Source organism: Protomyctophum parallelum (genome assembly GCF_964188405.1).
Source record: "Protomyctophum parallelum genome assembly, chromosome: 4".
NCBI lineage: Eukaryota > Metazoa > Chordata > Actinopteri > Myctophiformes > Myctophidae > Protomyctophum > Protomyctophum parallelum.
In genome coordinates this window covers 11,379,029-11,395,674 of record NC_139700.1, presented here as the reverse complement: position 1 = coordinate 11,395,674, position 16,646 = coordinate 11,379,029, and the positions used below count along the sequence as shown (strand labels likewise).

At 40.3% G+C, this 16,646-nt stretch overlaps 2 protein-coding genes across 3 annotated transcripts in view; both read right to left on the bottom strand.

Annotated features, from left to right (window-relative positions):
- The window catches only part of deaf1 (DEAF1 transcription factor), a gene marked incomplete at its 5' end in the record, with an annotated part of 44,451 nt that extends 39,051 nt beyond the window's left edge, over window positions 1-5,400 (bottom strand). For both annotated transcript variants that reach the window (XM_083763204.1, XM_083763205.1), the window contains 4 exons: window positions 689-838; window positions 1,843-1,972; window positions 4,705-4,805; window positions 5,193-5,400. In XM_083763204.1, the coding sequence (XP_083619330.1) occupies window positions 689-838; window positions 1,843-1,972; window positions 4,705-4,805; window positions 5,193-5,400 (589 nt within the window). The remainder of the gene's footprint in view (window positions 1-688; window positions 839-1,842; window positions 1,973-4,704; window positions 4,806-5,192) is intronic.
- A 3,177-nt stretch (window positions 5,401-8,577) lies between these two features.
- Window positions 8,578-13,733, bottom strand: bet1l (Bet1 golgi vesicular membrane trafficking protein-like). Its single transcript, XM_083763078.1, has 4 exons — window positions 13,708-13,733; window positions 13,208-13,293; window positions 12,499-12,555; window positions 8,578-9,362 (listed from the first exon to the last, which is right to left on the bottom strand). Exons 1-4 carry the CDS (start codon window positions 13,721-13,723, stop codon window positions 9,192-9,194), a joined length of 330 nt encoding a protein of 109 aa, XP_083619204.1. The 5' UTR covers window positions 13,724-13,733; the 3' UTR covers window positions 8,578-9,191.
- Window positions 13,734-16,646: the final 2,913 nt, after the last annotated feature.

Genomic DNA, 16,646 nt, shown 5'->3' with positions numbered 1-16,646 from the left:
TACCCCCTGGGGTTTAAGAGGTTAAGAGTAGGATTTATTTGAGTAGCCAATTTATGTTCACTTAAACAGTCATTGAAATGAAATATGATGCGTTAATAATAAATAGACCCTGACGAAGACCGTCTAGGTCCAAACAGGTTGGTCATATATATCTTGTTGCCTGGCTCATAAATAAATCCATATTTTTTCATCAAAGACGGAGTGCCTTGGAATCTTTTTCTTTGCAAGTCTGCATTTTACTTTAAGCAGTACACTACTTATTTTGTTCAAGGATGATGTTTACTGTCTGGTGCACACCAGTATTGGTGAGGTGCTAAAGGCCTAAGGTGATAAACATAGAAAAAGAAGCCAAAGAAGCCAACATTTCGACATTACAGGTCGAAACATTGACTTAAAAAAAAAAAAGAATACATTTCCAGCATCGTGGCTATGAGTGTGCACTGTGCGGGTGCAGTACTTAGTTAACTTTAGACAATACAGTACTTGGTTTAGACTAGTCATTGGTTAGACCAGTCATTAGTCCTACAACTACAATCATCTCAAACCCTCACCCTAAACCTAACCTCCAACGGGGCAGCACAACCTAACCTAACAACCTAACCCATGTCTAACCAATGACTAGTCTAAACTAAGTATGCACCCCAGTGTGCAGCATTTTTCTTCTACTTTCTCTACGCTTGCCACCAACCTGAGCCGAGTCTGTTCTTATGGAGAATGCCACTGGTGTTCCTACAGCGCACAGGGAGCTCATTGTTATACACAGACGGGTCCCAGTTGTACTTGGAGCAGTTGTCCTTCTCCGTGCTGGGACTCAGTGGGGTGGGCGGGGTCTGAGGGCCTAGGACAGCAACACACAGAACAACAAAACAGGTTACATTTTAATGACAGACTTTTATGAGCGTGGACAGGTGGTAGCCTGGCTAATAAGCCAGACTCAGTCGTGCCGGCTGATTCGGTCTGGCTTATTAGCCAGGCTAGACAGGTGGTGGTGTACGTGTTTGATCTAAAAAAAAACCCAAAAAAACAAAGGTATTGGATCGCACACAGTGGCAAGGCTGAATGAATTTCAATCATTTTTATATTCGACATAATAACAGAGACAGACGTTCCGCCTGTCCAGCCTTCATCAGTGACACACTGATTCCCATCTTTAAAAAAGAAAAAGAAAATTGGTAATATACTTCAGGTGGATGATGAATTTTGGAGTACATTGACTACTGAATATTAGACAGAAATGGAAGTCAAACACTTGGTCTAAAAAGGATAGCACCAAAACAAGTCCTTGCGAACATTTAACTGGTGGCCCGCGGGCCAAATGAGGCCCACGGAGCGCCCCCTTGTGGCCCTTAGTCGGCCGGGCTACACCGGGCGATTTTGCTCGCGCTTGTGCACACAGTGCGTATGCGTTTACTGCGCGCGTACAGTGCGTTTGGATAGGACCAATATATGTCAATGATACCAGCTACACCAGACGCACGGATACCGCGGGCCACGGATATGCGTGCTCTAAAAATAAGATCGGTTCTATTTATTTTTTACGTGTGTATGCCCCCATGTGCGCGTATCTATTATTATTATAGACATAATATGTCTATATACGCTACCTTAGAATAATATTACAATTTTCCATTACTGTGCAGACATGCACAGTAACAGTTGTGGCCCATGGCCTAATCTAGTTGAATACCCCTCTGGTGTACACCACGGTAGTGGTTACATGGAAAAAGATGCTTTCCCTGGCTTGCTGATAAGGCTAGGTTAGGCAGTAGGTTAAGCCGGAATTGTGAGTGTGCATGGCAGTTCAACAGGGCATTGAGAGAATGAATCCAGGCTGTGGTTTACCAGATGCGATGGCCGCGGCGGCGCTCTTCAGACCCGTGGCCTCCACGATGCTCCCATCCGTGTGGACCACTATGAGCGTGGCCTTCTGGGCGTTGAGGCCGTCTCCCAGCTGCAGCGTGGTCCTACCAGTCTAGTGCAGAGGGAGATCAGATACTGTATACTCATGGTATTAAGACCAATAGACCTGAGTGAGGATGCATCTGTGTCACCTTAAAGCTGTTAACCTCTTTAACCATTTATCTGTTGAACAAATAGCAGATCTACAAGCTCAATTCTTCAACGTTTGCCAACAGCATGGAACTGTGTGTCAACGATAACAAAATATTCTTTCGTTTTGGGTCCGAGAGGCTAAATGTCATCAAATGCTCAAATGCCGACCCCTTATTTTTCTTAGATTGCCTGTACTATAAATAATGGGCCTTGACATGTCTGTCTGAACTCTGAATGCATTTTCATCATCATTATCCAACACATAATTTATGCTTTGTTGGATATGACCTACAAAAACAACAGATTTTCAACTGAACAACAATTTTCACTGGGTGACACAACAAAGCAATCAGTGGTGGCCAGTAACATGGAGTACTGTACTTATGTACACTTCTCCAAGTATTCTATGTTTTAGTATTAGTTTTATTTATTTAAACGTATAGCACATTTCTTTTGACTGAACTACATTTCTATGAACAAAGGTTGTCCTTATTAAGTTCTTTGAGCACAGCTTTGAGGTCAACACTTAAAAGGATTTTTTGTTGTTTTTAATCTAAACGTTTGAAATTCTCACCTATATATATAACAGACACATGTTTACCTCAATAGTACAAAGCGGAGATCCGGCCATAATTAACCCATTCTGGAGGGGTGTTTAATGGTGTTTTAACCATTCTTTTTTACTTTAACTATTGAAAAATAGCAGATCTGCAAACCGCGCTACGAGCTTGTAGGTCTGCTATTTTTTTAAAGTCGTGAAAATGTGGCACACATCTTTGAATATTGTATACATTCTCTCAGAGCGAACGTTTTTAACTCAAATCTTTGCTTCTGGGGAGGAGGGGGGGGTCCCTGGAACACCGGGGGTGTTACCCTAACACCAGGGGTGTTACCCTAACATCGGAGGTGTTACCCTAACACCCCACACTGACAACTTCGACCCGCAAGTGAGAAGATCCCAGTGGGCAAGTTGAGGCTGTGCATTGATCAGCCCTGTGTCTGAGCCTGAGGTTCTGACGCACGTCAGTGAAAAACTATGTTTTCAGTGCCACACACGCAGACCGAAAGCTTTTACCTACTAATTACCTAAATATTCTGTATTGTGACTGTGCTTTTACTAAAATATTAACTTAGAACACATGGATTTATTTATTTTCAATTCAGATTTTCATTACTTTGCACATATTCAGAAATGCAACTGGCAACCCCTCCAAATGTTTTGGTTACCCCTCTGGGACTGATCTAAAGATTCTAAGAATTAAGGCATTTATCAAGGATTATTATGATATCTTGATAGCTATTATGATTCCTTGCCACTTTCAAAAGCAATGCCGGAAGTCTTTAAATAACTGTTATGTTCTGCCATCACATTAGTATGAATGGTTAGAATAACATCAACATTACAAATAAATCGGGACTGTATACATTCACTTTAGGACGGTTCAAATTGTATTTTGGGACTGGAGCCCTGATGGATGTTTGTCTGTAGCCTTATCTCACCCCAACGTAAGTGAAGACTATGTCTTGGCCTTTAAAGTCAGAATTTCTGCAACAACTGAACATTTGTTCAAAGATCAATGGACAACCACTTCAGAGACGGTACTATCCATCCACGTAACAGCATCCTAAGGTTAGCCCGCCCAGGAATATCACCTCTAATACTAGCCATGTTTTGTATGGAGAGGTTGCTGCCTTCAGGAAGGAGATAAGGTCAGACTGAAGAGGTCTCCATCAGTCAACTTTGAGGCTTAATCAGGATTTTGGCCAGTTCTAGACTGAGCTGTGGACATTGCTCTTGCCTTTGTTTCTACATGTATGTAATTGTATTTTATTTTCTGTTTTGCATTATCAATGTCAAATGTGTATATATGTGTTGTATACAATGCCGCTGGGTCGCAAGACAAATTTCAGTGCAAACTGACAATAAAGTAGGCCTATTATATCATATCATCAGTATATTCTCCAGGTCCAGTAAATCAATGGGATTGTATACTTATAGGGCCACCACTGACCATTCAATGGTAAATGGTGCATTTATATAGCGCCTTTATCCAAGGCGCTTTACATAGATGGTGCATTACATTCACCCATTCATACACCGATTGCGGCGGAAGCCATGCAAGGTACCAACCAGCACATCGGGAGCAATTTGGGGTTCAGTGTCTTGCCCAAGGACACTTCGACATGTAGACAGGAGGAGCCTGAGCCCTGAGCCACAGTCATTATAGGCACAGCTGTAACGGGAAGAGTGGGCACCTATTGTGTGCAGACTGGGCACCCGATGTTAAATTGGCTATTTAAAATAAAATAAAAGTAGTAATGCAGTAGTAAACTATATTTGAAAACACTTGATCATCATTCAACATTTAAGGTCTAATTATATTTCTACAATTACTGCAAATTGCAACAAATCTGTTTCTAACATGTATGCCACTTTGAGCATTTATAAACAATAAGTTGAAGGGGTAAATTTAGGTCTGATAAATGTTCAAATCATTAACTACTGGTAGGCTACTTTACATTACTGCAGACCATTTTTCCAAATTATTTTAGTTTTTTTTGCCATTTTGGAAAGAGTTGTCAATTAAACATTTAGGTGCCCGAACTATTTTTATATATATAGGCTGCTAACTATTATCAGTGGGAACTTACAAAGACATGCTCGGGGATGGTTCTTGAGGTGGCCACGGTTGTCGTGAACACATTGTCCTCCGAGTGGCAATGCACATCACTCACGGTCACGGTTGTGACGTCTGTAACATAACAGTACGCATGACATCTTGACATTTGATTATTATACTGTATATCTCACTTAGAACTGTGTGCATGCTCAACATACAATTTAACATAAGCAATAACCATAACATATATCAGGATAGCCCTATCATTATTATATTATATCGTTATTGTTATATCTAACTACATACAACTATGTGAAAGCTCAGTCTAGCAATAATAGCAAATGATGCAAAACGCTGGCTATTTATGCAAAAACCAAGTCTGCATCATGCCTGCAATGTTCTGCCGCTACTTTGTCTTTGATAAATCGTTTGGCGCTGGTTGAGGGATGTTGTATGCAATTAATTGTAATGCGTGCATATGTAATCCTCCAACGGACTGAGTCAGCCTTGCTTGCTTGCCTGCAAATGCCGCCTCGGCATCGTCAGAGTTCGGCAGGGACTCGATGCTCCCCGGCTCTCCCATGACTGTCATGGTGGTGACTTCGGCCTCCGATTCGGTGTCTGAGCCCACCCCCTCCTCCTCCGCCGCCGAGCCGATAGCAGCAGCGCTGCTTATGGGCGTTTCGACCAGCCCAAGCGCCTTCGTTGCCGAGTCCGTTTCGTCCATTCTCTTCCTCCTACCGCAAACGATTTAAGCCGAATCTAACCGAGGTGCGATCGGCCGGCATAGGAAGGTGCCCCTACCGATTGCACAGCCTAAATAAAGGATTTAAACGGACAAACTGGTGCAACGCATTTACGTCTATGGTTCATGCAGACATGAGGATTAGCTTTCCGAGATTCTAAAAAAACACTTGCAAGCGCAACCACAGTGAAATGGCGTCCAACGGTTTTGTTTTCATGAACAGGAAAGAGATGCACCGGAAATTACCGAACGAACACGACGCGATACGAAAATCGTTTAACATTAGTAAGTCAATAAAAACAGTCTATATCAATGAGTTATTAATATAAAGAAATACAATAGAGTAATTACGTTAAAACAACAAAATGTAGGCATTAAATGAGACCACAGGATATCAACAAATATATTTAATATTTAATACAAAACGTAAACCTTATTTTTCTCCTCACTGTATATGTTTTTTCCCCCTTTACCTCCCATATGATGATTTCCTGTTTTTGGCTATACAGTAGTGTATATTTGTACGTCTCTAAATGTTATGAATTGAACATGGTGGACCGTGGACCCTATTGTAAACAAGTGTAATGCTTTATGGTGTCGTCCACATTTAACAGTTTTGTATTGAGTTGTGCTTGAACTGTAATTCTCCAATATGTAAAATACTAATTTAATTTGTCCAATCTATTGACCATAACTGCAGCCACCAACTGATAATGTGAAAAATTAAAGACATGTATGTTTAATGTATTAAATGTAATAAAAAAAATACATGTATGCACTGTAATCAATTAGTAAGGTTATCATACATAGACTCATGGACTATCAGAATATATAGAGCTATTTATTATCAATTACCCTACATTTAATATGTGATTATTACATTGACAGGCAAAACAAATCGAAAATAGCCAAATTTCAAGATCCCCTACATTTTGTGAGCTCTTTCCCGTAACTTGAACATTTTGGGAAAGTTTCACATTATGACAACATTCCCAAAATAGGAATACTAGTTTGAAAGCGGTTAAGTCTGTCGGTAATTTTTTTTTTTTTTTTTAAGGTTTAAGTTTTAACAAGAGCTTGTGATTAAATGATAACTACACTGGACTGGATCCATTGGAGTTCTCTTTCCTATACCTACCTATAAAAGTAATGATTTTGGACACAAAATGTTTATGCCCGAAAGTGACAATGTGTAATTTAGGCCCTTCACAGGTAATCAGTTTCAATTATAGAACACAGTTTAGTTAACTTGGTCCTGACTGCACTAGCCAGAGGCAGTGTCTAACCTATTGTGTTGGGTTGTTACTGCAGTTTCAGGTGAAACTGTGCTTAGTAAAAAACAGAGAGATGTGTTTGGATGAGCGGTGAGTCGCTTACCACGTCGTGACGTCATGCTGTAGGTTTCGGTACAAAGCAAAGTTACCATGTTTACCCAGGGTAACTGGACTAAGCTCAAGAACTTGTTTACAGCCAGGCCCTGCTCATAGAACATTTCATGGTAGGGGTTAGGGCTGACCTCGATTAGTCGAATAGTCGACTAATCGATCGGAACGGGTCTCAGTCGACTGACCACCTCATAGTCGACTAAAAAAAAAAAAAAAAAAAAAAAAAAACAGATTTTTTTTATTTATTTTATTTTTTTGCCCTAAAGAAATTGTATATAAAAATACAATATTTACAAAAATATACAAAAATATTGTATTATTCCACTAGGTCTGTGGGGGACATAAACACATTTGAACATTCTGACTGTTCAAATCTCCAATGTGCATCTGGAGTGTGTCTGCCTGTGTGGCAATGTGCCACTGCCTGTGACTTGAATCGCAGTGTGCTGGCCTGATAGACTCCAGAATCTCAATCTCACCTGCTGTGCTCAATCTGGCTAATGACAAGCCTCTCAGTTGTTAAAAAGAAAGATTTGAACAGTCAGAATGTTCAAATGTGTTTATGTCCCCCACAGACCTAGTGGAATAATACAATATTTTTGTATATTTTTGTAAATATTGTATTTTTATATACAATTTTCTTGGGGCAAAAAAAAAAAAAAAAAAAAAAAAAAGTTTTTTTTTTTTGTTTTTTTTTTGCTTAGTCGACTATTAGTCGACTAACAGCTAATTTATTCATCTATCAGTCGACTATACAAATCCTTAGTCGGGGACAGCCCTAGTAGGGGTTCAATGCCTTGCTCAAGGGCACTTCAGCGGTGGTAATTTTAACGTGCCGGTCCGGGGATACGAACTAGCGACCTTCCGATATCAAGACCGCTCCGCAAACCGTTCGGCCACCGCTGCGCTGCCCCCATGTACTGGTCACCTTATCATCCTTTACACTATCTAGCAAAATCTGACAACAGATCATTTCCACACCTTGAGAACTCTGATACAACAGCCCCTTTTCCACCAAAAGAACATTGGGTTGATGGGTTCTAGAACTGGTTCCGTTCTAGATTCTAGGAACCTTTTGTGCTTTCACGGAACCAGTGTCCATTTTGGTTCCAGTTCCAAACCAACTTTTAGGGTTCTGAACAAATTCATTTTCAGTGGAAACACTGGTTCAATATTAGGTGGCGAAAAAAATAACTGAACCGGTGGAAAAGGGATCAGTGACATAACTCTAAACTAGAAGATTTCCACAACTTTTCCCTTTGCTTAATAGTTAGGTCCTTTATTTATTGATAACTATAATAAATATATATCCATGTATACTGCTCTCATAAAACTGAGATGGAAGTTGCATGTATACAAATATGCACATTAACCATTCATTGTCTCACTGGGTGAGCCACGTCACAGAGGAATGCAACAGATTATTATGTTAGAACAGCAGTTCTCAACCTTTTCTGGATCAAGGATCATTTGAACATCTCAAAACCGTCCGTGGGCCAACCATCTGACCACTTAACACAGCAGCCATTCGCCATGCATTTAGAAACTAACTTATATGTACTTGTGATCACAATGAAAACTTTTTTAAGTCAAAATGCTGAGAAGAAAAGGGTCCCGGCAACCAAATGCGAATCATGAGAAGAAAAGGGTCCCGCTTCACTTATAGAGTAGTAGTTTTATTAGTCATCTAATAAAACTGAACTACTACTCTATAAGTGAAAGACAGTGTGCACAGTGCGGGACCCTTTTCTTCTCATGATTCGCATTTGGTTGCCGGCTCTGACGCACCTGTCCTTGTAGGAGTGCACAAGGCCTTTTCGTTACAAAGTCAAAATGCTGACATTTTTATATATTAATATCAATAAAAAATAAAATCATAATGTTTAGCCAATATTTTGGCTTGGCCCACAGGTTGAGAATCACTGTGTTATGTAAGATTATTCAGCAGATGATGGATTGGAGACAGCACAACACAGGTACAAAAATACTTTCTTTATTGAGAAATCTGACGTTTCGAACCAATTGATCTTCATCAGGTCAATGACCTGGGGACATCCCCCAATGACCTGATGAAGAACAAATGGATCGAAACGTCGTCAGATTTCTCAATAGAGAAAGTATTTTTGTACCTGTGGTGTGCAGGCTCCAATCCATCATCAGCTGAAGTTTCTTTAGCCCAGCACCCAGCCCGTCGATGTGCGTATTCTACGTCCCGTTCTTATATAAGATTATTCCCATCACAGGTAAACCTGAACTATAGTAGACTTCCACCATGCCAGACTGGACTAATTAAAAAATAGCTTAAAGAGGTAAAGCTATAATTGGCCACTGGCTAAATAGAAGTAAAGTAGGTTCAAAATCAAGACATTAATTTAGTCTTCATCCTGATCAGGTGGATTGGAGTCTGGAAACCATATAGTAGAGCAGAAAGAAGATCACTACAAGTCCAACTGATACGTAGCAGAGTATCTTGCGGTTGTCCCGGCCGGAGCGTACCATGGTGGAGAATCTCTTAACACTGCCAGTCAAAAGTCCAGTAGCACTCATGAAATTGGAGTCCTTAAAAAGAGAGAAATAAGAGGGATATTTCATATTATATTTATCCGTTTAGGCCTGAGGCCGATTGTAAAAACGCCTCTAAATCTCTCCCTCTAAAGTTTTCTACATTTTTTTTACATTTTTGAATACTGTACATACTGTACAGAACCCCAAAAAGGATTCCCGGCCTGAGGGGGTAAAACACCAAAAGGGGTTCCCGGCCAGAATGGGTTAACCTAATATATGATATATTTTGATTTTTGTATGGGATGTTTCAGCTTGGGAAGCCGCGGATACGGTGCTCTCACAGCAGAGAGACAGTCAGAGACCCATGCAGCGTTCTTCAAACTATAGCAATTTGTATAATTTACATTAAGAAGAATAAACAAACTACTACTACTACTACCATATGAACTAGTCACTAGTGTAACTAAAAGATTTGGTGGGGGATACAGTATATATAGCTGAAATGAAGTTTCAGTTTTTGAATTTCTCTCGGACTGAGGTGCCCTTATCCCTTCTTTACACCCCCAGGACACCCAGGGGTCCAATTGTGACCGTAGCAATTTCAATAAATAAGCATAAACAAACTACTCCCCATGAACAATGTTGGTATAACTAAGATATCTGAGGGGAAATATATATATATTTGATATTATGCACAGATTTACAAATAAAATACATTTACATGTTGATTTCCAGGTCGACTCGAGTACGGGAGGCAAACTCAGCGCAAATGGCAATCACAGTTCATATACCCCACCCGTTTTCAGACTGTTTTCACCGAAACCACGTCAGGGCTCCAGACCTACGTTTTTCACCAACATCCCGGAACCGTCCCACAAGACAATTTGAACCGTCCCAAAGTGAATGTATACAGTCCCGATATATTTTTAAGATTTATGTCATTCTAACCATTCACACTAATGTGAGGGCAGAACATATAATGGTTATTTAAAGACTTCTAGCATTTCTTTTGAAAGTGGCAAGGAATCATAATAGGTATCAAGGTATCATAATAACTATCTTTTAAAAAAAAATCTCTTTTTATCATAATAACCCTTGATAAATGCATTAATCCTTGAAGTAAATGCCTTCTTAGAATCTTTAGATCAGCCCCAGAGGGGTAACCACATTTTTGGAGGGGTTGCCAGTTGCATTTCTGAATATGTGTTCTAATATTTTAGTAAAAGCACAGTCACAATACAGAATATTTAGGTAATTAGTAGGTAAAAGCTTTCGGTCTGCGTGTGTGGCACTGAAAACGTAGTTTTTCACTGACGTGCGTCAGAACCTCAGGCTCAGACACAGAGCTGATCAATGCACAGCCTCAACTTGCCCACTGTGATCTTCTCACTTGCGGGCAAAGTTGTCAGTGTGGGGTGTTAGGGTCATACTCCTATTTTAGAACCGAATAAAAGTCGGTTCTGCTCTGTAGTGCCTACAATGTGACGTCATTTGAGGTTCGGGGGGCGGGTACCATGCTAAAGAAAATTTCTGACGAGCCAAAATCATTTCGGCACTACAGCGCCGAAAGAGCGGTAAAATAGGAGTATGAATCGGTCCTTAGGGTAACACCTCCGGTGTCAGGTGTGTGATATCTTTTTAGAGATCTTTCTTAATTATCTTACTAATAGCAGGATGCATCCAGCACATTGTTCCATGATCCACCGTCCACAGTGGCTATTGAGAGCCACTGTTTCATGTACAGTACAAATTTGCGACAGTTTCCTTACATAATATTACGTTTTGGCTGTTTTTGAGTGATGCAACCACTCCTATAGACAGCTATGTGTGTTGCTGGGTCTGTCCCTGTGTCCGAGCACGAAAATAGCGTTATAGCGTTTGTTCACCAAAAAGTGTCACTAACACAAAGACACAGGCCAGGGGGGAGGGCTTGTACAGTACAGTACCACTCTTTCTCCTTGTGCTGCAGGGAGCGCTGAGCCTGTGTGAATGGTCTGTCTGCCTGTTCTTCTCCCTTGTTTTAGTTTATTTATTTATTGTTTTATAAAAAGAAATCTCCTGCAGTAACAGTTTGCAGTAATAGTTTGTGGCTGAAGTGTTGCCGGTGCCGCTGCAACATTTATGCAGCGCTGCTATAGTCTCATGCTGCCCGTAGGTGTGCACGATATGTACATTTTCAGTGCAAAAACTCCTCTAGTCCCGAAACCGTCCCGGCTGAGATCAATTTATGTCCCAAATAGATATTTTATAGTCCCCGGGACGTAGGGACCCCCTAAGTCTGGAGCCCTGGACCACGTGATGTACAGTATTAGGGGTCTCAGAGGGACATGCCCGTCGCCCAAAGTACAGGTCATGTTCTACTTGCCCAAAGGTCTTGCCCAATTCCCACAAAAGTAAATACACCATTATATATATTTGTTTAACTTTCTGGGGCTGTGCAATAAAAATGGCATACCTAGCTATGAATATAATAGGAGAATATAGGTTGCTACCTTCAGGAAGGATATATGGTGTACCAGCATACACTAAGGTCAGACTAAAGAGGTCCTTTGTCCACCAGTCGACTTTGAGGCTTAATCAGGAGTTGTAGTAGCCATGGGTAATCTAGGCGGTGGATATTGCCCTTGTCTTCATGTCTTTATGTACGTAAATTGTTTTGTTCTTTGTGCTGTGTCAAATGTGTGTATATGTGTTCTGCATACTTGGCTGCTGGGTCGCCAGACAAATTTCAGTGTGAACTCAACTGACAATAAAGTACTATATCACATCATATCATGACTATGGATTCACATTTGTCTTTTTTGTTAGGTGTAGCAACAGTGCAAACAGCACATTATAGCCAGGTAAACAGTGCTCTTTTACATTCCACAGAATTTTTTTGAAAATGTGGCACAAATCTTTGAATATATATTATTTCAGAGTGAATGTTTTTAACTCTTTAAATCTTTGCTTCTGGGGTGTCCCTGGAACTGCATATTTTCAGATGGGGGTCGGTGGTCAAATACATATAATTCTGGGGCTCCTTGACATGAAATAGTTTGAGAACCACTGACATAGACACATGGGTTTTTCAGAAAACTGTCTGTATTTAGAAGCATTCTTTTTTTAATCAGCCTAGGTCTAAATGGGTTAAAGAATAGACATGTGTAATGGATGCACACTGCACAGCTATACTGTAGCAGCCTCTTACCATATTATCCAGATAACCGTTCTGGTCATCAGCTTCCTTATCAATGTCATAGGCAAGCTAAGTTTAAGAAATACAAAGAAAAAAAACAATAATAGTCAATTTCACCTACAGCATAAACTAACTCAATAGATATCAATTCAACTTAACCGTATTGTCATATCAGCAAAGAAAAGTTACTATGTTTACCCAGGGTAACTGGACTAAGCTCAAGAACTTGTTTACAGCCAGGCCCTGCTTATAGAACATTTCATGGTAGGGGTTCAATGCCTTGGTCAAGGGCACTTCAGCGGTGGTAATTTTAACGTGCCGGTCCGGGGATACGAACTAGCAACCTTCCGATATCAAGACCGCTCCGCAAACCGTTCGGCCACCGCTGCCCCTTCACAGGTTTACAGGTCTAATGTGGGTGAAACTATTTTAACATATAACATATATTACTATATTAACATTATTAATATTAATCTAATCATAAATTAATAACGCTCTTAGACTCGGATGAATTGAAAAGGGGTGGACCCTCTGTGTATTTGTGTAATGCTTTATCAGTGTGTTGTCCACAGTGAGTTGTAGTACTTGAAATGTAGGCTACTGTAATTCTGCAAACTGTTAATAAATACTTCAATCAATCAAACAAACTGTATTCGTGCATTTCTTTTATATTATCATTGACAATTTCGTTCAAAACATCAATACTACCACACATACATACCGATTTCAATCTGGAGACTTTGCTTGCCAAATTTTCAGCCATAAGCTTATTTTCGGCATCCAACATGTCGTCCACAGCGCCATGTCCTGCGAAAATCCAGATATTTAAGGAAGCTATAAAGTGACTATAAGTCGATCAGAAAGTATCTCATAACATTACCTGACCCCCTCCCCGAATCCCCACTATGAGAATTATTATTACATTATTGTAGGCCCTACAACATTAACAACTGAAAAGACCGTATAATAGACGTTAAGGAGTCCAAATACAAGATGAACTGAATTATACAGTTGACTAGAGTAGTTGTCTCTAAATCCAGGAACTTATTTTCGATAACATTGTACAAATTGCTATTTTGACACGCAGCTCTCGTAATAAAGCATATAGTTGTGTTGGATTATTTCGCCAATCGGAACAAACCATGAAAATGTAATTGGTTGAATGAGAGACAGGATAATCTTTTAGAATATTGAAAACTAAATACGTGTCAGAAGAACTACCTCGGTAGTCCGCCATGTTGGTTGTTGTCATTGACGTTCCAACTTCCAACAACTTCCTTTTCGCCTCTTCCTCTCTCGGTTTAATATTAGCAGATAGCAAACAACGTAAATGTTCATATCGCCACCTACTGTACAAGCAAGAGTATGGCTCTGCTGTACTGTGACGTGGATGACTACTGCGTGCGTGCGTGCGTGCGCGTGTGTGCGTGTGTGTGCCAGTGCCACTGTATTTGCAAACTGTTACTTAATACAGTTCTACAACAAACAAACACAAGTGCTTCCCAGTGATTTGTACTGTAGCTTCTAGCTTTAATTCCGTCAGCTCCCATGCAAAGATGAAATCCAACTCCTTTATTTATGTATACTGATTAGGTGCAATGATCTTACATTTATTTGGAATTATATTATTATTTTGATTCCAAAGCTGGTTTTCAAAATTAAATACAGTAGCCAAATTAAGCCACTTCATGAGTTACTTAATAATTTGTCAACGAACGAAGGATTCACAGTTTATTCCTATTATTTGTATGGCAAAGATTATCCAACAATTTAACAGTGCCATCTTGTGGTGGGAGAGACGATACATTACCATTATGGCCTACAACAGTCTGTGGCTGTGTGGCACAACATCATGTGTATAATGCATTTTGTAAGTAAAAACACACCCGTGTGAAGTGAGGGGCGCGAATATATTAAAATCTAACCCATGTTGCTATAATTAGGTGATGTAAGGAAGCTCAGGGCAGCGCCGAAATATGGCTGCAGCTGTGTACTGTAGCTCTAATTGTTGTCTCTATCCCCCGTAATTGCAATGAGAGCCTGCACAAACAAGAATTTCACACATGTTTCTTGTAATGTGATGTGATGTGACAATGAAGATTGATTTGATTTGATGCCAATATTCTTTCCTATAAAGCCAAGTGGTGTCTAAAGCAGTGCAGACTTGATGCAGCAATCAGCATATACACATGGACCAAATCGAGCAAAATAGGGGGGGTTTTCAGTGTAAAAATGAGAAGTAGAGGCAGATCGAGGGATATGCCACATCAAGGAGTTTTATTGTCATTCCATACACGTACAGAACGAAATTTGGTTACCCAGGTCCTGGTCAGGCATAAAAGAAGTAAAATACAGTACGTCTAGAAACACTAAATATAATTAAAACCTATAGTGCAAAAAAGCATTTGCACAACCCACTGATATTGCACGTGCCCATAAGAAGCAGAAGCACTAAAAACAGCATTAAAAAGAAACAGTTCATGTGTCACGGCTCACGTTCATAATGCAGAGTCCATGTGTAATCAACAGATCAACAGATGACATGAGTTTAAGAAAAATAATGACAAATGACGTACAGTACAGTACAGACAGTTCTCATAGCAGCAATGACAGATGCGCAGGGGTCATTGCCATCCTGGCTTGTGGTGGACATTTTTGTCAAAAATAGTTTTTGCCATGGACATACAAAATGGGCAGACAATAATATTACCAGAAACACACAAAGAGCTAGCCCTGAATGACCATATAACAGCTCTGTAAGAGAGTGAGTGAGTGTGAGAGTGTTCAAATGGGTCCATTTGAATCCATTTGTACACTCTCAGAGTTATGGGTCCTTGCAAATAAAAAGTTTGATAACAACTACTACTAGTACTCCCACTATTTCTTAGTGTTCAGGTAAATCATATTCTGAAGAAAACCTGGAGACTGACATTAAGTACCCTATTGTGCTGAATATAAGACTATGTTTTTTTTCAATGGAAATATCCTAAAAAAAAAAAACAGGGTCATTCTTTTTCCACAAATGAGTTTTGAAAAATGGGAGTCATCTTATATTCGGCACCATATGGAAATTTGGTCTTATGATGAAAATAAGAGCATTATAATGGATGTACGTTTTCCAGGGACAAGGACAAGTCTTTGCCATGGACACATGATGACCCCTGGACAGATATCCCCAAGGAAGTTGATATTGAACTGAACACACAATTACCAAGTTATTCTCTGACTGAACATAAAGGGTATACTAGCCTCGGGGACCACAGGTATAGGGCCCACAATGCTGGAACAGATGTGGTATTCAAACAATGGCTGCCATGGATTATTAAACTCTCCTAATTGTCTCTATTTGTTCTGTTAAAGCTAAGTAGAAAAGTGATACCTGTTCCCCTGCTGTCACCTGATGGGAGCTTTGACTGAAGGGGCTGCATGTCCAATATGAAATGTTAATAAGGTTAATTTAATAGTACTATGGTTCATAGAGCATGACTTCTGGTTTGGATCTTTGTTTCTCTAGTAAATGTTTGTTGGAGTTAAGGTCATTCGCTCGCCACCAAAATGTGGAACGCCCTACCAACAGTCATTAAGACATGTGAATCCCTTGACTCCTTCAAAACCGCTCTCAAAGGGCACCTATGGACGGCTGCAATTCAAAACTGGCCCCCGTAAAATCTGTATATGTTTATTTTCCCCTTTTACTTCCTTTATGATGAATTCCTGTTCTGTTCTTTGGCTATATAGAAGTGTCTAAAGCTGAACCCAGACAAGACTGAGCTTCTCTTCTTCCCAGCTAAGTCCTGCCCTATGCGGGAGCTAACTATTTCCGTAGACAACGCCCTGGTAACGTCTGTCCCAACAGCCAGGAATCTTGGTGTTATCCTGGACAGTCAGCTCTCGTTCAAAGCTCACATCACAGCTGTCACTCGATCCTGTAGGTTCACACTCTATAACATACGACGAATTAGACCGTTCCTCACCCAGGAATCAGCCCAGCTCCTAATCCAGACAACAGTCTTGTCAAAACTCGACTATTGTAACTCCCTCCTTACTGGTCTACCAGCATGTGCACTTAAGCCTCTCCAGCTGATCCAAAATGCAGCAGCGCGCTTGGTCTTCAACCAGCCAAAATTCTCACATGTCTCCCCCCTGCTCCGCTCCCTCCA

What these genes read in the sequence shown, in the direction of transcription:
- bet1l (XM_083763078.1), bottom strand. An exon ending in AAGTCTCCAGATTGAAATCG is followed by an intron (nt 12,556 to 13,207) that starts GTATGTATGTGT and finishes TCTTAAACTTAG; the next exon opens with CTTGCCTATGACATTGATAA. An exon ending in ACGGTTATCTGGATAATATG is followed by an intron (nt 9,363 to 12,498) that starts GTAAGAGGCTGC and finishes TCTCTTTTTAAG; the next exon opens with GACTCCAATTTCATGAGTGC.